This window comes from Cydia fagiglandana, chromosome 11 (assembly GCF_963556715.1).
Source record: "Cydia fagiglandana chromosome 11, ilCydFagi1.1, whole genome shotgun sequence".
NCBI lineage: Eukaryota > Metazoa > Arthropoda > Insecta > Lepidoptera > Tortricidae > Cydia > Cydia fagiglandana.
In genome coordinates, this window is record NC_085942.1 from 10473065 (window position 1) to 10492737 (window position 19673).

The following is a 19673-nucleotide window of genomic DNA, read 5'->3' on the forward strand; positions in this document are numbered from 1 at the left end:
AGACCATCAATTTGGCGGTAAGAGACTATTTTCCGCGCGTCCTGCGAGCAATGAATGGAACACGTTTATTTATGTATCTTAGACATGGGTTTCATGTAAAAGTGCTTGAAATTACATAGATAAATCAGCTCGTGCATTTTTAAATAAGGAAGATGTTTTTGTTGGTTTTAGTTCAATTTTTTAGCTAAGTGTACAAGAAAATTTTACTGGATGAAACTTTGAGATGATTGTTTAAGTTCGGTAGTATGAAAACGCATTTTGTGATGTCATAATGAATCCTTGGTATGTTGATTTTAATTAAGTAATTAAAGCGCGAATCAACTTAACATATTATTCACTGCCAACGTGTTGTTTGTTTACTTTTATTTAAATACCTAAAGATACAGACTATAAGTATAGGTGCAAAAAACGACGGAGACATTTTTCTTGATAATTTCGCTGCCACCATAAAATGTTTATACCTCAAACTTATGGAAAAAAATATTGCGGCTATTTCAACTCCGACCCTTAATTTTAATAGCTCGCATTCTTGACTTTGTGTAACAGCGCTCATAAGAACGGAAAGAATGGAACTCTAATAAAAGAATACTTGTGGATAGCTATTTAATTAAATATCTATACTTTACTTTAAGTGAAGTAGGTACCTAAAAATTACAATAATAGGCATATGCAATACGGTGTATTAGGATTATTCCGTAAATGGGATACCTACCTACTTCACATGTACGAGTACACACTACAAAAATTTTAAAAGTAAGCGAAACGGATATATGACAACAGGTTATTTGACCTCAAATAGTCGTTCCCTCCAGATTAGTACTAGTTAGTATTTATATGTTAGCTGTGATGAAATTTTAGAAGCATCAGCTGATTAATATGTTAGTCGCATGTGTAATTTAACTTATGATTAAACAAGAGTTTTTCACGACCGATGACTTGGTACACCTCAAATGCATCGGCCACGTAACAAAATCGCCGACGCCTTAGATTTGTTTTAATCGATGTATGGCGTTAAGTACGGCTACCATCAGTTTGGCATTGACATAAACGCTATCGTGAACTTAATTTACTTTCTATATCTCTTTCGCACTAATATGTCAATACATACATACAGTCAATGCCAAACTGATGGTAGCCGTTCAGAGTTAGTCCGAGCGTGTACAAATTAGAGAGTTTTCACCACTGGTTTTCACTTTGTCCGATGCGATATCGAAAAAAATATTGCGATCTGATGCCGTCGGTCTTCCAGGATCTTGAATGCAAAATCAAGTTACGAATTTCACTTTGTACATTACGAGGGTTTGTAACATGATTTGAAATCATCAGATTATTGAAATTGGGTCATGGTCTTTGGATAAACGTTGACATACATATGTTTAATTCATATAATACGTTATATTAGGTATAATAACCGAGTTATCACATCTGGGGTTCGCATAGGCACCTATTTACCTATAATACCTATGTTTGTCTGTTGATAGAGTCAGCAGGTACTTACCTCTACAGTTGAGAGGAAAGGGACGACCTGTTCGCCATACAAATGTAGTCCCCACCCCATTTTCCTGAATATTGATATTATAGAACTCATAAAACTTTTTTGTAATTGGTCAATAACTGATGATAATTTTTAAGAAAAAAAATTCCTATGGGGGCCGGTGAAAGATTATTGTAGATGGTACACTATGTAGAAAAGGAGGTAAAACCACCCACTTTTCTACTAGCATTTCGCTTCTGTAAGGGTCGTAGTTCTAGCCTAACCTAACCCACTTCTCTGATAGCAGTTCGGTTCTGTGAGGATCGCAGTTCAAACCTAACCTAACCCACTTAACGGCGCATGCGGTGCGGTGTACGGGGGTTTAAGCGGGAGGGGCTAGTAAGATTGGCATCATCATACTTATATACTTACACATTTTATGGTAGGTAATCATAGTGGTTTATTTAGTTAAGGTATCATAGTGGTTTTCCGGGTCAAGGTCCGAGTCCGGGTCTGAGTCGGGGTCCGAGTCCGGGTCCGAGCCCGGGTTCGAGTCCAGGTCCGGGTCCGGGTCCGAACCGGATCCGGGTATGAGTCCGGTTCTGGGTCCGAGTCCGGGACCCAGTCCAAGTCAAAATCGAAATTCGTAATCACCAAATGTGTACTATGCGTTGTTGAAGAGTTCTATTCTGGTCATCATCAGCAGTTCCACTTCATCAAATGCGACAGTTTTTAATGAAAATGCTTAATTTTCTGAGGTAAATACAAAAATCTCTATACGCATGCCTTTAATATTTGAGGAGTTCCCTCGATTCCTTATGGATCCCATCATCAGAACTCGAGCTTGACAAAAATGTGCATTAAAAACTTAACTTGCTTAACAAACATAACGAAGAGGAAAAATCTCGAAACGTGAACTATGCGTCGTTGAAGAGTTCTGTTCTGATCATCATCAGCAGTTCCACTTCATCAAATGTGACAGTTTTTAATGAAAATGCTTAATTTTCTGATGTAAATACAAAAATCTCTATACGCATGCCTTTAAGATTTGAGGAGTTCTCTCGATTCCTCATGGATCCCATCATCAGAACTCGAGCTTGACAAAAATGTGCATTAAAAACTGAACTTGCTTAACAAACATAACGAAGAGGACAAATCGCCAACCGTGAACTATGCGTCGTTGAGGAGTTCCGTTCTGATCATCATCAGCAGTTCCACTTCATCAAATGTCACTTTTTTGGATGTATATGCTTGATTTGATGATAAAAACCCAAAAATCACTATATGTATGCCTTTAAGATTTGAGGAGTTCCCTCGATTCCTCATGGAACCCATCATCAGAACTGGGTTTTGACAGAAACGGGACCAATCTGTATGCATATACATTCAATCAAAAAAATAATTTTCAAAATCGGTCCAGTAATGACGGAGATATGGAGTAACAAACATAAAAAATAAAAAAAATAAAAAAAATAAAAAACATACAACCGAATTGATAACCTCCTCCTTTGGGATTTGGAAGTCGGTTAAAAATATGGTCTCAACATGTAACTGAGCATACCTGCATAAAATATGGTGGTTTATTGTTTAACATTCTTATGTTCTTGTTTCAGATATACTTACAAAAGGAACTGACAATGTGCAGTAAAAACGGTTAAATCAGTGCCAAATTGTGATTTATTACGTTTATGCTAGCACGCTAGCAAATGAGTGATACGTTACATCGTGTAGTGAAGTGATATAGTGGCGATGAGTTTCCTGACGTCGCTGGGCCAGTACGTGGCGGGGGTGGCGGATAGCGTGGCCGGGCTGGCGCTGTCGCCGCGCCGCGCGCCGCCGTCGCGCCACCGCTCCGCCGAGGAAACGGCACAGCCGCCGCCGCAGCCTTCCACGGCTACTATGAGGGGTAAGTCAGTTTCCTGATATCACTGGGTTAGTATGTCGTAGGGCTGGCCCTGTCGCTGCGCTGCGTGACACCCTCGTATCACCGCTCCTCTGAAGAAATGCTGCAGGCTGCACGGCTACCATGAGAGGTAAGTCATTTTCCAGATACCACTAGGCAGTTTGTCGCTGTGCCATACGTCACCTTCACGCCACCGCTCTCCCGAGGAGACGAACAGTCACTGCTGTCATCATCCATCCCTTTTTGAAATGATTGAGGTGTTCCGGTCCAGGTAGACTCTGATGTTAACTCAGTTCACTGGCTGTCAATTACCCAATATTAAGCTACTATGAAGAATAAGTCAGTGCTGACCTTTAAACGTCGCCTTTTAGGAAAATTTTTACTTATGAAATTATATAAGTAATACTTAACTTGTATAGTTGGTGATCTTCTCAGCATCCAGCTTCACACCGTAGTTCGACTTGCATAGCAGTGAAGAGTCCAGTTTTCCAGAACTAACTTTTTCTTTTAACTTTTTCGTTTTCTTTCTAGAGGGTAATGTTAAGGTAATTGTCGAAAACCAAGCACAGTATCGCTCTGGCAAGAACTTAGCGGTATCTTCGACAGACCCTATGATAAGTGAGGGATGTGTCTCCGATGAGAAGTCGTCTCACAAAACTTTTTACAGCCACCATGCGAGGTGAGTCAGTATCATGATATGAATGAGACGGTGTGATGGATGTGTAGGTAGGGCTGACGAATGTTGGACTTACCTACTTCATCGCAGTTTGAAAACTTATCGGCTCTCATCATTGCAGGGCAGCACTCCGTCACCAGCGCTTTTATGACAACCAAAAGTTGCCATGATGTATGTACTCTCTAAATCCAAGTGACGTAAAACGTAGTGATTATATGCTCTTTGATAATCACTACGTGACAATTGTGACTTGATAGTGACAGATATTGATTTTTTTAATAAATACAGTATGTCGTATAGGTCGTACACTACGTTCATAATGAGGAGTGCTCCTCATCAATCCTCATTGTGCAATGTGCATAGAGTTGAGATCTCGCTATAAGGTCTTTGTAGTTGCCCAAACCGGTAATTTATGACAATTGTGGCAATCTGACATTAGTTATGTTAACCTACCACACGTAATAATCGGGTACTATGATAGAAATCGCAATTATTTACGTGATCTTCCTTTATGTAAGTTTACAATAAATGTAAGTAGTTAGATATTCTTAATTTAAAAAAATACGTAACGCAGCTTGACAAATGTTACTATCTTAGTGCCTCGAACTATAAAGACAGTAGGTAGGTATAGGATACTTACTCACATGTACCTACTTTATATTCTCAAATGCAATCGGTTATCTGAATGATATGACTATATAAGGTGCTACTTTATTAGTTGCAGATATTTATACAGCTGATGGTACTCGGTTCCTGGAGTATATTTAAGTATGAAACATTATAGCTTATACAATGTTTTTTTGGAGAAATCTGAAAAACAAATTTGCTACGTAAAAACACCCTGTTAATGTGATTATTAAATGTGAACTCATTGAACAGATTCTAAGGACCTCTTTTAGCTAACGCCTAACTGTCTGGCCACTTCACGTCGATAAATCAAATACTTGATTGTCAATGTCATGTTATTTGCCGTCTGATTGTGTCGTTTGCATAAAAATTATTTTGAAATGCCTTACCGCTACACAGACGATGATTATTTTAACATGGTAACATGTTATCACGATGCAAACTACAATGCACCCGTATCCAAGAACTGCAGCCTTAGGATTATGAACCACGTGTATTATTTTGCCAGTGGCTTAGGAGACATACATAACATACTGTGGACTGACGAGTGTACCTTTACAAGGGTGGGATTGTTTAACCTGCACAATTCACACTTTTGGTCGGAAGTGAATCCCCACTTAGCTCGCCCTGATCACTTCCAAACTCGCTTCAGCGTCAATGTGTGGGCAGGGTTACTAGGAGACTGTTTGTTGGGTCCAGTGTTTCTTAATCGCCTAAATGGAAGGACGTACCTACAATTCTTACAAGAAGACCTACCGGAATTGCTAGAGGACGTACCAGTCGATCTTCGTAGGGGGATGTACTTTCAACAGGACGGTGCCCCCGCCGGACGGAACAATTTCAATTGCGATGGATAGGCCGCGGTGGGGCTCAAGCAGGTGCATTGAACTGGCCAGCCCGCTCACCAGATTTAACCCCGCTCGATTTCCATATTTGGGGACGAGCCAAAGATTTGGTGTATGAAGACGACGGTCACACGATCAGAACATCAGAAGAATTACGGGCTCGCATTACCAACGCTTTTGGAATCATGAAAAGGGAAGGAGAGATTTTGTTGCGTGTGAATAGAAACATCCGAAAGCGAGCATTATCGTGTATTGAAAACCAGGGTCGCCATTTTCAACAATTTTTGTAAAAAAATATGTTAATAAAAGTTTTCTTTTGTTCATGCTTGCTTTTAAAATTCCTTTCACTCACTTATCAAAGGCTAGTATTAGTTAACTACCCTAATGGCTGGATTTTTATTTTCTTGTCGATTTTTAACACGCAGGTGCAATTCCCCAGTAGGTATGTCCTTCAATTTCTTCCACTGATTTACTCAAAATTCAGTACAATTTTTTTGGGATTATGTATCTATCCAGCGTAGAATAAGGAACTCTCCGTACTCACCAAATTTCATTCAAACCTGACGCAAGAAAATCGAACACAAAATAAAAATCCGCTTTAGGAACAAGAAGAAAAGTTGAATACCCAAAATGTTTACTTTTCCATCCTAATAACCTTTCGCAGTTTTCCCGCCGAACCATAATGACATTTAAGACAAACACTTGTTGACATGAGTGACATGACAGATAGTGTTAAACGTCTTGTCAGTTAAATGCACATGGTGATTATTTTTAGGCGAAATTATTAATTAATTTTTTGTTCGGTAAATTAAAACAAAAAAATAATAATTAAATATTCTTAATTTCTATTTAAAGTTAATTGTTTTAAAGTAAAGTATCATCTGTTAAAATATCTGCAGCTAATAAAGTAGCACCTTATATAAATCAGTGTATTATTCCAAAGTGTTTTGTTTCCGAAGTCCCCTTGACGCGTTTGTGAAACTTTACACAAAGATGAGCCGAAAGGGACTATTCATTTCTACTTCACTTGCCCCACTCATCTTGACAGTTTGTATTATTATGTCCACACTCCACAGGATACAGTACAAGCAACTGTAAGTTCTGGAAGTTCAATTAGTTTTAAATGACACTTTAAAGTCTCGCGTTTTGTACACGTATTTATTTAAACAAACGGGTCTGCCGTGACATACTTTCATTATTTTTACCTTAAATTCCGACGTTTCAGCTGAGTTGCACCAGCTGTGGTCACGGAAAGACCGACGTCCCAAATGTTAACGGAAATATGAATAAAACAACACTGAACTTTCTGAATTGAAAATTGAAATTTGGAGAAAAAATGTTTATATGTGTACATAGGTTTTCCCCGAGTGGTGCCAACGGAGGGTGCGTCGGCGCTGAGCACGCGGCGCCGCACGCTGGACTGCCTGGCCCCAGCGGCGCCGGTCCGCCGCGGCGGGTCGCTGCGCGTGCCCCGCCAGCCGCCGCCGCCAGAGAAGCCCACCATGGCCTTCTGCAAGAGGCGGCTCTCGTGGCCTGAAGTAGATAGCTCAGTGAATTCTGGGTAAGTTGCGAAGACGCACATTTCTGACCTTAACCAAAGACAATAAAATTGCCTTAACGTTACGATCTTGGTCGCAGGAATCAACATGTACCTAGCTACACAGGCTTATGGGACTTCTTGCATTTGTTCTAACGATGTATTCATTTAAGCTTTAGGGTAGGTACGACGATTTCCAAACTTAGGAAAACTCTTTTGTTCATTCATCAATAAGTAAATAAAGTTCTTAAACCACGATTTGTAAAAATCTGTGGAATGCACAAGAGAATAAGGACATATCTTAACGTCGAATTATTTAAATTGGTGACGCTCTTATCGTACTCACCTACACAATAAGTACGAATATATGTTTCTTTGCAGTTACTGGTTATTATTAATTAGGATTGTTCATTTTTTTTCAAATGTTCTATTTCGAAAACCATTTCGAGATATAAGGTTTTTAAACAGTTTCCGACATTTGCTGCGATATAATAATTGAGGATTGAAGATATTTCAACAAATATCCTTATGACTTTAGTTTGACCTTCTCCTGGGCTGAATGTAAAGTCATTGCATAATAAAAGTTATCGAACCATAGTAAATAAATCCGTCACTCACGTATTGTCAAAGTTATCATTGTCATTGATTGTCATAACAAAATTTTTCAGTTAAACCGCTGCGCTTGTTTGTTACAATTTGATTTATAATGAACTAAACACTAGATTTCATTGCTTAATAATATATCAAAAACCTTGTTCCTATGTGTGGGAATGATTCACAAAAATAATAGTTCGAATCCACGAAGACCTACGACGTGAAAGATGGTGCCGTGAATTAAACTTGGAATACCTACCTACTTCACGTGTTACACACAGTATTGCTGTGAGAATCACGTCGATGTAAGTATAAAATTAATATTAATTTACTACAATTAAGTATTTAAAAGCTCACTTTATTGGTAGGGTCATGGTATCTATTTATTTTCTGTGGTAATGTAGCCAGAGTATCTAAAGGCAAACCGTTAAACAGAGATGGTGCCTACTAGAAAGAAGGAATATACAAGAATACATAGCCATACTCAAAATTCAGCCTGAAACTGCTTTAAAAAGATATAATTTCTAATTTCCAGGTACATGTTGCAGTTCAAGCTGCTGATATCATGGTGGACAAGACTTAATAAAGAGTTGTGAATAATAAAACATGTTTTTGTTTACCTACTTTTTTATTAATTTGGGAAATATGTTATATATGTTTCCAAAAAAAATAGTAACTTTACATTAAATGTATGTTTATCATGTTCTGCACGAGCATCTGACAATGATGGCTTCTTGTTTACCATCCAGAAGAGAAGTGTATGGTTTGTTATTTACTCTGTTCCCAGGCATTATTTACGGTCGTAAAGTATTACGAATAATATATGACGTTCGTTTCAATACAAAATGCTCAACTTTGTTCTGGGCCCAAGTGCAGTTACATATCTCACAGCTGTATCTAAATAGGAATCACGATGACCTGAAATAATAGGATATAATTAGCAAAATTGGCATGTTCCTAATATAGTAGTATAAGTATATGTAGTACAATATCCAAACAATGGTGACAAGCCGGTAGAAAGCACCCACTGGGTGCTAAGCTACCATTAGCAATGGACGCTTGTAACGATTTTATGAATCCAATCTTCTTACAAATCGAATCAGTTAAAATATATATGATGTAGGTAACTTACATTTGTATTTTTGCTCCCTTGATTTCAGCCAAGTTATGGTTGGAGTTGGATGCTATATGGATACATACTCCAATAAAACTAAGTTATATTATATAACTTAGGCAGATTTCTCGAATCAGCTTTCTCAAATTTATAGCGTAGGTATTTTGAAATTAATGATTCAAAATAAACGAGTTTTCCATTCCAGACGATTGTTATTTATAGAAACACGTAACACTGACATTGTCGACAGGTGACATTACAATCAATTGACAATGACAACTATTTTTTTAATGCTTGTTGTTGCTTGTGCATTATCCTAATCAGCCGACGACATGTAATTTACGAGAAGTCGTATCTCATATTTTCAATAAATTATAAATATTCAACCGAGCCACGAATTACTAAATCATTCAAATTGGTATCTTAAATTAACCTATATTTTCAGAAAATAAAATAAAAATGGGGGTCTAAAAAAAATGAACAATCCTAATTTAGGTATTCATATACGAAGACGTTTATACGTACACAAGGTACGAAAATGATTTATTTTCGTCAAATAGGCAACGTATTCTTTATTAACACCGTGGGATGTAGCAGCAATAAATTCATTTTGGACGGCAAAACAAAGGTTATCAAGATAAATAACAGTATCGGGAAGTTGCGGAGCCAAAGGATATTAACGTGTTTCGAGGGAAGGGAATTGCAAATCAGCGGCAAGTCTTTGCGGCAGAGGTACAGATTACGTAATACTATCGGATATGCCACTTGTAGAAAGCACGTTGTGGCGGGTTATTGGGGTTAGAAAATAGGGATTCCGCGTACATGAGCGACCGTGGGTTGCTTATCGGATGAGTAATTAAGTAGCCTGCCTAAGCAGGTGGGGTGGAGTTGTAGGAGCTGTGTTTTAAGGGTAGGTACATGGGGGATCGCTGTATTGTTAAATTTCTATACCCCCTGCGCCACTATCATTGGTATAGGTACTTATTATATTTACATATAATCAGACATGCTTGGTCCACGGACTGATCGAAGTAGTTGCACGACAATGCTTTACAGTACAATATATTCAATATTACTCGCACGTCTTTTGCAAAGTGTCATTAAAATAAAAACTATAATCGTGTCATTAAAAAACGTATTAGTTTCAAAATATTCTCCTTTAGTTTCGATACACTAACGCAAACGTTTGTTAGAATGATAATTGCAATAAAAAATTTAGTCGACGTATTTTTGGGCTAACTTGTAATACATAAATAACTAAAATCTACAACAATAACAAATCTTGCGGTGTTGTTTGGGGTTGTTAGTTTTCTTTATTGATTAGATTCTGCCTAAAATGACATTTTATTAAATTATCAAGCATATTATTTAATTAAATCTAAGGGGTATACACATGTATTATAAGTAATATTTGTTTGGTGTTAGGAAGTTAATCTTCAATAACATTATTTAATCTGGGGCTGTGGGCCCGCGACTCTGTTCTGTATCTAGGCCGCTTCAGTTCAGCTACTACCGGCGGCGTTAAATATATCCACGCGACCACGCATTACCCTTGAACACAGATTTTCTACTCGTAATAGTAGGTTCTCAATTTAATCTGCTTTAATTAACCAAAAGTCGCTCGTACCATGTTTTGTCATTTAGATAAGGATGTGAACCGGTTAAGAGCCCATCAACGTGCACACTAGCGCCACTGCTAAATAATCGTGATTATTTAAATTTAACGATCAGTGGCGTAGCTAGAGGATATGGCGCTCGGGGCAGGCACCAAATTTGCGCCCCCCCTCCCAAACGAAATGAACTAACGAAAGGGTCACTTTGTTACTTATTAAAGTTTACTTTTAACTTAGACAAATACATAATAATTATATGTGTTTTTATTACATCGGTGGCTAACAAGCTTACGACCCACCTGATGGTAAGCGGTCACCGCATCATATGGACGTCTACACTCTAGGGGTGTTATATTACATGCGCGTTGCCGACCATTTTAAAACTTATACAATTCTTTTTTGGAGGTCACCATAGCCTGTAGCCTGTCGAGAAAAGGGAACTTATTCAACTTATGGATACTTTATGGAATGAGCTCCCTTTTCTCGACGAATTTCCTGCCGCCCGCTGTGAAGGTAATTTCCCTTAAACCGCACAGAGCGCGACCATTTAGATTCTAGGGTGTGAGGATAAACACTCTGCCTGCGGCGAGCGGTGCAGTGATGGCAAGCTGTAACCGTTGGCAGTTGCCTAGTTAGGCAGCATGTCAGACATTTTTCAGACAACAGCTCATTGTACTTTACCTACGAGCGGTAGAGAACAACCTGTATAGAGGGTAGCTAAAAAATAACTGCATTCCCGTTGCCAGGGAGGGTTTGGGATTATAATGAGCAACTTTTACTATGGGCCCAACCACTAAGTCACGAAAAAAAAATTTGGCTGTTTCATACATTTTGGCTGGTCCATTTTCTTTATAAGGTAAACTTTTTTTTCGCGTTTTCGGGGTTGGTCCCGTAGTAAAAGTTGCTCAGTATAATAGCAAAACCTCCCTAGCAACGGAAATGTAGTTATTTTTAGCCACCCTGTATAGGAATCCCCAGTACCTACTGTCGTCCGACAGATATGCAGCAGCAGCTATTGGAGCAGGTTCCGTCTACTACGGCTCATATGCGCCTGCCGGACAAAGGGCTAGCGATCCATTTGCATAGGTAGTCTCTTGGGCAATCCATAAGATGGTAACTTCCCGACAGGAGACCCCTGACGTAAAAGACGCGCTAACACGGAACACAACTCTGAAGCACTCGGCCCGCTCGTCTTATAAAATGAAAGCATAGCAACTCCCGCCGAATATCCCTCTGCTTGATAGTTTCTGGCATAGAGTATTCGCACTGCTGGCGCTACCGTCGTCTTTCAAGGTCGAGTTCGAGGAAAAAAGAGTACCTAAAAGATCGGCTTTCTCTTTTGAGTTGTGGGCCAGATTACCATCCGCATTTCACACATCACAGTAGTGGTAAATAGGATTGACGAAAGTATCCCTGCTGCCTTTTGGCAAGGCGGGGAGGTAGTATTTTGCCCATTTTGGCGCCCCGCCTTGGACGGCGCCCGGGGCACGTGCCCCCTCCAACCCCCCCCCCCCTAGTTACGCCACTGTTAACGATAGATATTTAAAAAAGGGGGCCGCTACGTACTGCATTTTGTATTTAAGTACCTACCTTTTGAATACATCAAACTAGTTTTATGTTGCTTTTTTATGGTTTTATTTAACATTTATTCCATCCAGTATTTTGTATTGTACGCAGTCAGGACTGTAGGTAGTATGTATGTATGTCAGTTCTGACTGCCCAAATTTTCCAACGTAAGTGCACTTGTGTCAATAGGGAAAAGCAACACTCCTAACTGTACATCGGTGGACCTTATTAAAAATACCGGGCAAGTGCGAGTTGGACTCGCGCACGAAGGGTTCCGTACCATAATGCAAAAAAAAAACAAAAAAAAAGCAAAAAAAAAAACGGTTACCCATCCAAGTACTGACCCCTCCCGACGTTGCTTAACTTTGGTCAAAAATCACGTTTGTTGTATGGGAGCCCCATTTAAATCTTTATTTTATTCTGTTTTTAGTATTTGTTGTTATAGCGGCAACAGAAATACATCATCTGTGAAAATTTCAACTGTCTAGCTATCACGGTTCGTGAGATACAGCCTGGTGACAGACGGACGGACGGACGGACGGACGGACGGACGGACGGACGGACGGACGGACGGACGGACGGACAGCGAAGTCTTAGTAATAGGGTCCCGTTTTACCCTTTGGGTACGGAACCCTAAAAAAGGCATAAGGTCCACCGACGTACAGTAAACAGTGTGGGCGATGGTATTTTAGAGAAAGCTACGCTAGCTATTTAAGTATCTCATGGGGGCAATAACGTGAACTTTCTTCCATTTATTAAGAACTTTTTTTCCTTAGTAGGTACTCATAGAGGTAATATTCGTTGAAAGTATTTTACAAGCTTGTATTTAATTTGCATTGTTTGTGTGGCCATAGGCCATAGGAATTATAGGAACTGTGTGATAAAACAACGCAACCTAATTATGTTTGGGTTTGTTAGTACTGTCTCGATAAGTATTAGAAAGAAAAGCACAGTCAGCGATAAAAGCTTGTATCAAAAATGTATTTTTTTGACAAAAAGTTATTCATTTTCATGTTACATACAACCTTTGGCTGGTTAACGGTGCCTAAAATATACAGGGTGGCCAAAAAATAAGTGCATTTCGGGGTTAGTTAGTCAGTAAAAGTTTCTCAGTATAATCCCAAAAGCTCCCTGGCAACGGGAATTCACTTATTTTTTGGCCAACCTGTATATGCGTTGGTATGTAATATTTGTTCAGTATCAAGGATCTAAGTTTTGAAGTCCTGTCGCATTTCTGTAAAAAAAACCCTTATGTCTCATGAATTATGAAAATCCTGAAGCCTGGTCTACAGGTAATACGAAAGTAGCAATCCCGTCGACGCTCGGATTAAATTAACTTTATTTAATTCAGACCTGAGCATTTGGTAATGAGCATCAATAAACAAAGTCGGCGGAATAGCAGCCCGTCTCCCGTCTGGGTAGATGACTCGATTTATCAACGGGGGTTTCATTTGGCCGAATAGAATATTTGATTAAAGTCGGGCCCGATTGCAACTTTTATTCCATTTTATAACTGCGTAGCGTTGCCTCAGTAGGTAATTCTTGTGTTATTGAAGTAATTTCCGGTCCATTACAAGGTATGCAGAAATATATATTCAAGTTATTTTTCCGTATTGATGAGAAAGACCGTGAATGAAACGACTATTGCGGCTGACATGATTATATAGGTAAATTGCGCGACATAACGTCGCCTGTGTTTTATGCATGCCCATTCAGAACCTACTTTGTAAGCCCCGATTACCTGTATCTTATTTGAGATTTTCGGCGTGATTCGGGAAATGAATTTGAGACTTACTAGATATGAAATAATAAAGATATGTGACGTTTCACGGCAAAAGATAACCTTGTGTCGGCCGCAATAATATTGGAGCGGCGTTAATAATAGCGTAAGCGCCATAAGGTACCTTTGGCCGTGGAACGTCACATACTTTACTATTTCATAACTAGTGAATCTCTAATTCATTTCCCGAGTCGCGCCGTCAGTCTGTGATTTGTGTAAAGCAGTCGCTCGATACAGTCGTATCGATGCGGAATCACAACAATTTCGCAATTTCACCCCTGCATACTGTCACCCTGTGTAAACGACCGAAGTTACACTTACTTACTCGTACGTACTAGGTAGATGCGTTCGGTCGCTTCCTCCACGGGACAGGGTGATTGCCTCGTATAGGTAGTCCTAGCAGTAATAGGGGCAATTAAGGATTGCGAGGCCCATCTCCTGCACAAGGGAAATTCAATTTGTTAGGGCTTGATATAGTTTGCTTATTTACTCACGTTGATAACATTCAATAAGCCAAGACCACACCATTTAGTTTAGAACTTTGATTTAGAAGATTTCGCTTAATAGTACTTAGGTACCGTTAATAAGTAATCTTTAATAAGAAGAATAACTGACTTCACAAAACAGTTTACATGGCTCGGAATTACTGGAAGTTAGACTTGTACTTGACACGTGTGGAGAAATTACAAGGTATAATTTCACAAAGTAGACAGATTCTCGTTTTGATTTTGTTAGGAGTTATAATATATTTAGACTCACATTAATTACATATCCAAGAGTCGTAATATTGGTTATTACTTATTCCCTTCGTTACCACCAAGTCGTTAACATTAATGATAGCTGCATTTTTGATCTCACCTGGGAACGAGTGAGAAAAAAACAATAGTTACAATTAAAGTGAATTATTGAGGATCTGTATCTCGATAGGCAAAGATTAAGTAAAAAAAATCCCAGTAGTTGCTCATAATTATGTTATAACTCGGCTAAACGATAAGGGTATTCAATTTAATGATAGGTACGCAAGAAGACAAGGGCATGTGGTTTTAGTATGATTAAACAAAATAACTTACTGGCTAATATAGGTCATCACCTGTTGAGCTGTACCCTGTGCTCACGACCCTTATGATGCCCGCCCCTTGCCTCCCACTCTCTAGTATAGTACTCTATACTTGGACGCACTACATTATATACAGTCGACATCAGATATATCAGAGCGGCCAAGCTGCTAAAAATATCTGAACTCGCACTCTAACGCCATCACAATACGTATTTTCTCGCTCGCACTGCCTGTTAGTCTATTTTCATGTTTGTAAGTCGATGTGAAACAAAACACCGCAGGAATACGTTCCGTAAAGGAACGTTGTGACGTGTAGTCCGTGAGAGCAAAGAGTTATGACCGATATGGGTCCGGGAGTGGTCCGGGCGTGTGTGCGGCTAACGAGCTACGGGATTGCAATTCGAAGCATCTTCGTGAGCTTATAGTTATGAGCGACGTATCGTTACCGGTTTATAGGTAGTGCAAGTGGCGTGTAGGTGTAAGATGAATGTACTCGTATTTAATTGCATGTGTTGATTGTAAGGACTCTGTTTCTTGTAGAGTCTAACCTTATTCATAAATACACAAAACTATACAGGCCTGATTTAGTTACATTATGCTTTATCCCTTTCTTAGAAATATCTGTTGAAATGACAGATACCTGCATCTGACACGGCTATTTTTACGTTACGTATACATTTGACGTGCCTCTCCCCCGCAAAACTAGGCAGACTGTTTTGTCCCGAAAATTACACACAAGGCGTCTCCGTTTGGTTATATCCTCTAAGTAATTTTACCTACACAACAATATCAAATCTTTAACAAATTAAGTAGGTAAGTATATTATTTGAATACCGTTTCTTGATACCTTAAGAACTTCGCTATACTACTATTATAAAAATATATAGATGCTGTAACCTTTTCACGTGGTGATACATAATCGGTTGGAAACTCCACTTCTCAACGCGCGTTACCGAAGTTTCATTGGCTGCGAATCCCTTCGTATTGATTGCCACATCCGGTCCTTAGCTGGGAAATAGCGAAAACCTCGTCCCGGTAAAGAAAATATTGACGGAAGAAATGCACTGCTATACTAGCTTGTATATGTATAAAATATATATTCAACATGAGCGTTCTTTGATACTGAAGTTAGTAATAAGTAATATTATGTGTTCCGTTCTACGTCCGAGGTGTTTATTGAGAGAGTTACGCCGCAGTGGCCGATAGATGCCGCTAGCGTCTTTGTAGTCGCTCCGCCTGACGCTGTGACGTAGAATCCCCTTCCTCACCTGCAATCAGAGCTGCACGCGCGCCTCGCTTCGCCGCCATTTCATTGTTGCGTCGACCGTCTTAGCCGAAGGTCCGTATATTTCTTTAATATTTTTTTGCAGCATGGTTCCGTGAAAAGTTAATTCATTTAACTTCTATCTATCTATAGTGGTTTCTTAGAACTTCCGTTCAAGTTATTCGTTTATCTAAAGTGGCCTAAAACATTCGGATTCGTTAAATTCTATAAACATTTAGTTGAAATTTTTCCGATCCAAAACCAGTTCGTTCTAAATACGTTTTATTTCGCCAGAGGCTCTTTTTTAGTCCTTTTAACGATCTCACGAACGGAAACTTTGAACAACGTTTTTCAAGTCTACCCACTTTTTTAAGAAATTTTCCATGACTGCTTAAATCGTTACCGTTAGTCAGTTTTTACGTAAACTACTCGCATTTTCGAGATTAAAGTAGGAAATGCGCCAGTTTTAACTAGTATTTTCTAATACAGTTAAATATTTTCATGATGAGCGGTAACGCAAGTCGCTCCGCTTCCGAGGAGAGAGATCGCGCTTCGCGGTCATCGTGTCGGCGGCAACGATCGCAGCGCTCGGGGTCCAGCTCGGAGGAGGACTACCGCCGCCCGCGCAGCCGCAGCCGGCGCTCCCGCACGCGCGCGCCGAGCCGCGCCCCCAGCAGCGCTTCGCGGCGGTCAACGACTTCGGGACTGGAAAGGAGGTTTGAATTCCTTTCGAACCAACTGGTGAGCCAGCTCAACGACATTTTAGCCACCCAAGTGTTCGAGTCTAATAAGGGAATACCGCCCCCGCCCGTGGCGCCGCCGACGCCGGCCGCGCCGAGCCCGGCGCCCCCCGCGACGGTGACGGCCGCCCCGACGGCGCCGCCGACCGCGACGGTGTCTACCGCCACGCTGGCGCCACCTACCGCCCACGCTCAGTCCGCGGCCCCGCCGCTGCTGACTTATATGCTACCGCCCACCATGACGACGCCGGCGACTCCGCTGATCCTGTCCTCCGCGGCGCCGCCGCCGGCCGCGATCCCGCGCGGCACGCTGCCGGCGCTCCCGGTCCGCGTGGTCCCGATTGGCGCGGGCGCGCCCGTGCCGGTAGCTGTGACACGACACGAGCAGATCGCTGATCTCTCGGTTTCGATCAAGGAGCCCCTCGTTGCCAAGGCGAATGCGGAACGGCTCGCGAGGCTGTGCTTTATCGCGCCTCGACTGCCCGGAATGGAAAGCGGTACGTTACTCGGACACTCAGAAGAAGTATATAGCGTCCCCGGGCTTCACCGAGGTGCTGATCAACGAGGAGCTGCGTCGGTTTGAGGGTCCCTCGACTTCGCGAGGCTCGCGTGCGACCCAATCGGAGCGAAGCTTCGCGGCGCTCTCCAATGCGGTAATCGCCCAAAACGAAGCGCTCAACGAGGCTCTACAAAATTTAATCGAGTGGTCTGGTACGCCAGAATCTGGATCGCCTGGCGCACTCTATAATAAACTCAAAGACCTATTCGATAATGAATCTAATTACAAGGTAATCTCTCACGATATCTTACAAATAGTCTCCGGCAAGCGAGCCGAGGCCATAGCGGAGCGAAGGTTTGATTTACTACGATCAGTAAAGGATAAATACGTAAGAGAAGACATGGACAAGATCCCTCCTACATACGATTACATCTTTAATCCGGAGAAATTGTCAGCATACGTGCAGAAGATCGGTGGCATCGATAAGGTGGTAAAACAACCCTCGCATAACTCCTTCGCTCGCCAGCGCTCCCCTGCTCAGGCTCCGTCTCCCAAAGACAAGGCCTTTCGCCGCACTGCTAATAAACAAAAATCGGACAAAAAGCCCGCCGCGCATAAAAAAGCTCGAGATTCCGGGTCTAAAAGGAAGGGGTCGGGAGGAGATAGTTCGAGACGCCGCGACACTCGTCGCAGGAGATGACTCCCGAGAATTTTCAGCCGGTTGTCTGCAACACTTTCGAAGCAATTGGAAAAAATTAAAAGCTCCGAATATAATTCTAGATTTGATTTCATCGGTACGAATTCCATTTATCAAAAAACCCCCGTTGATTCTACCTACACTAGATGTCCTTCACAAGTTTCGCACTCCGGAATCGCCTCTAATGACAGAAGAGATAGAAAACATGACCCGGGAGGGAGTCCTAGAGCCTGCTCCGCTCACCCCCAGCTACATTTCACCCCTCTTCCTGCTGAGGAAGAGCAACGGAAAAGTAAGGACTATTTTCAATCTAAAATCCCTCAACCAGTATATGAGAACCTCCCACTTCAGACTATTCAATCACTGTCACATGCACAACTTTCTACAAACCGGAGACTGGTTAGCCAAATTCGACTTGAGCCAAGCATACTACCATGTCCCTATTCTAGCTCAACACAGATGCTTCCTCCGGATAAGCTATCAAGGTCGGCTGATGCAGATGACATGTCTTCCATTCGGAATATCTGTAGCTCCGAAAATATTCGCTACCTTATCAAATTGGATAGCGCACTTCCTGAGATCGTGTGGCCTTCGCGTGGTAGTCTACCTAGACGACTTCCTAATAGCGAATCAGTCGAAGAAATCCCTTCTAGAGCAGGTATTGATTGCCAAATCAACTCTATTAAATTTGGGCTGGCAAATAAATTACCAGAAGTCCGTCATGATACCCACTCAGATCATAGAGTTCCTAGGAATCACGTGGAACACGCAATTCAACTCCCGGTCGCTGCCAGCAAAGAAAGTAAGTGCTCTGCGTCGCGACCTGCAGGCCTGTCTTGCTGCCGAGTCGCTCACGGTGAAGGAGATTCAACGTCTCCTGGGCCGTCTCAACTTCGCGAACTTCGTGGTCCACAGAGGAAGGCTACACTGTCGCAGTCTCCAACAATATCTCGGACAGCTACGGAATGCCCCGTGTCACCCTACTCGTCTTCCGTCTGCAGTCCGGCAAGATCTCCAATGGTGGATCGACAACGCAACTCAACAGACCCACATTCACGAGGAGGTGAGAACGACGAACTTTATAGTCACGGACGCATCGGACCACCAGTGGGGAGCAGTCGTCAACGGAAAGCCGTTATGCGGTCCGTGGAGCCACGAACAAAAGAATTGGCACAGCAACCTCAAAGAGTTATACGCAGTATTCGCTGCGCTGTCAATAGAAAACCAAAGCTTAAGGAATTCCCGGGTGGTGCTACAGACGGACAACCGGACCGTCGTAGCATACATAAAAAACGAAGGCGGGACCAAGTCCCTTCCTCTCCTACAGCTGACGCGAAAACTTCTAACGCTAGCGGACCGCCTACGGGTCAATCTGGTCCCTTACTACCTACCAGGTCGGTACAACCTCGAGGCCGACGGACTGTCAAGGGGACTCTTCGTAACCGAATGGCACCTGCGCCCAGAAGCCACGGAGAAAATCTTCGCGCGCTGGGGTACCCCGTCCATCGACCTCTTCGCCTCCGAGAGCGCTCACGTCGTGCCACGGTATGTTTCAATCGATTCGCTCGACTCGAACGCCTACTATCACGACGCATTCAGCAACTACTGGCACTACGACCTGGCGTGGATATTTCCACCTCCCAGCCTCCTGCCTCGCGTTCTACATCACCTCAACACCGCGTCGGGC

The 19673-nt window shown here is 41.7% G+C and overlaps 1 protein-coding gene across 1 annotated transcript in view; it reads left to right on the forward strand.

Annotated features, from left to right (window-relative positions):
• The first annotated feature begins 3100 nt into the window (after positions 1–3100).
• The window catches only part of LOC134668995 (BAI1-associated protein 3), a 116142-nt gene continuing 99569 nt past the window's right edge, over positions 3101–19673 (forward strand). The window contains exons 1-2 of the mRNA XM_063526512.1: positions 3101–3380; positions 6882–7086. Coding sequence (XP_063382582.1) covers positions 3224–3380; positions 6882–7086 — 362 coding nt within the window. The 5' untranslated portion in view covers positions 3101–3223. The remainder of the gene's footprint in view (positions 3381–6881; positions 7087–19673) is intronic.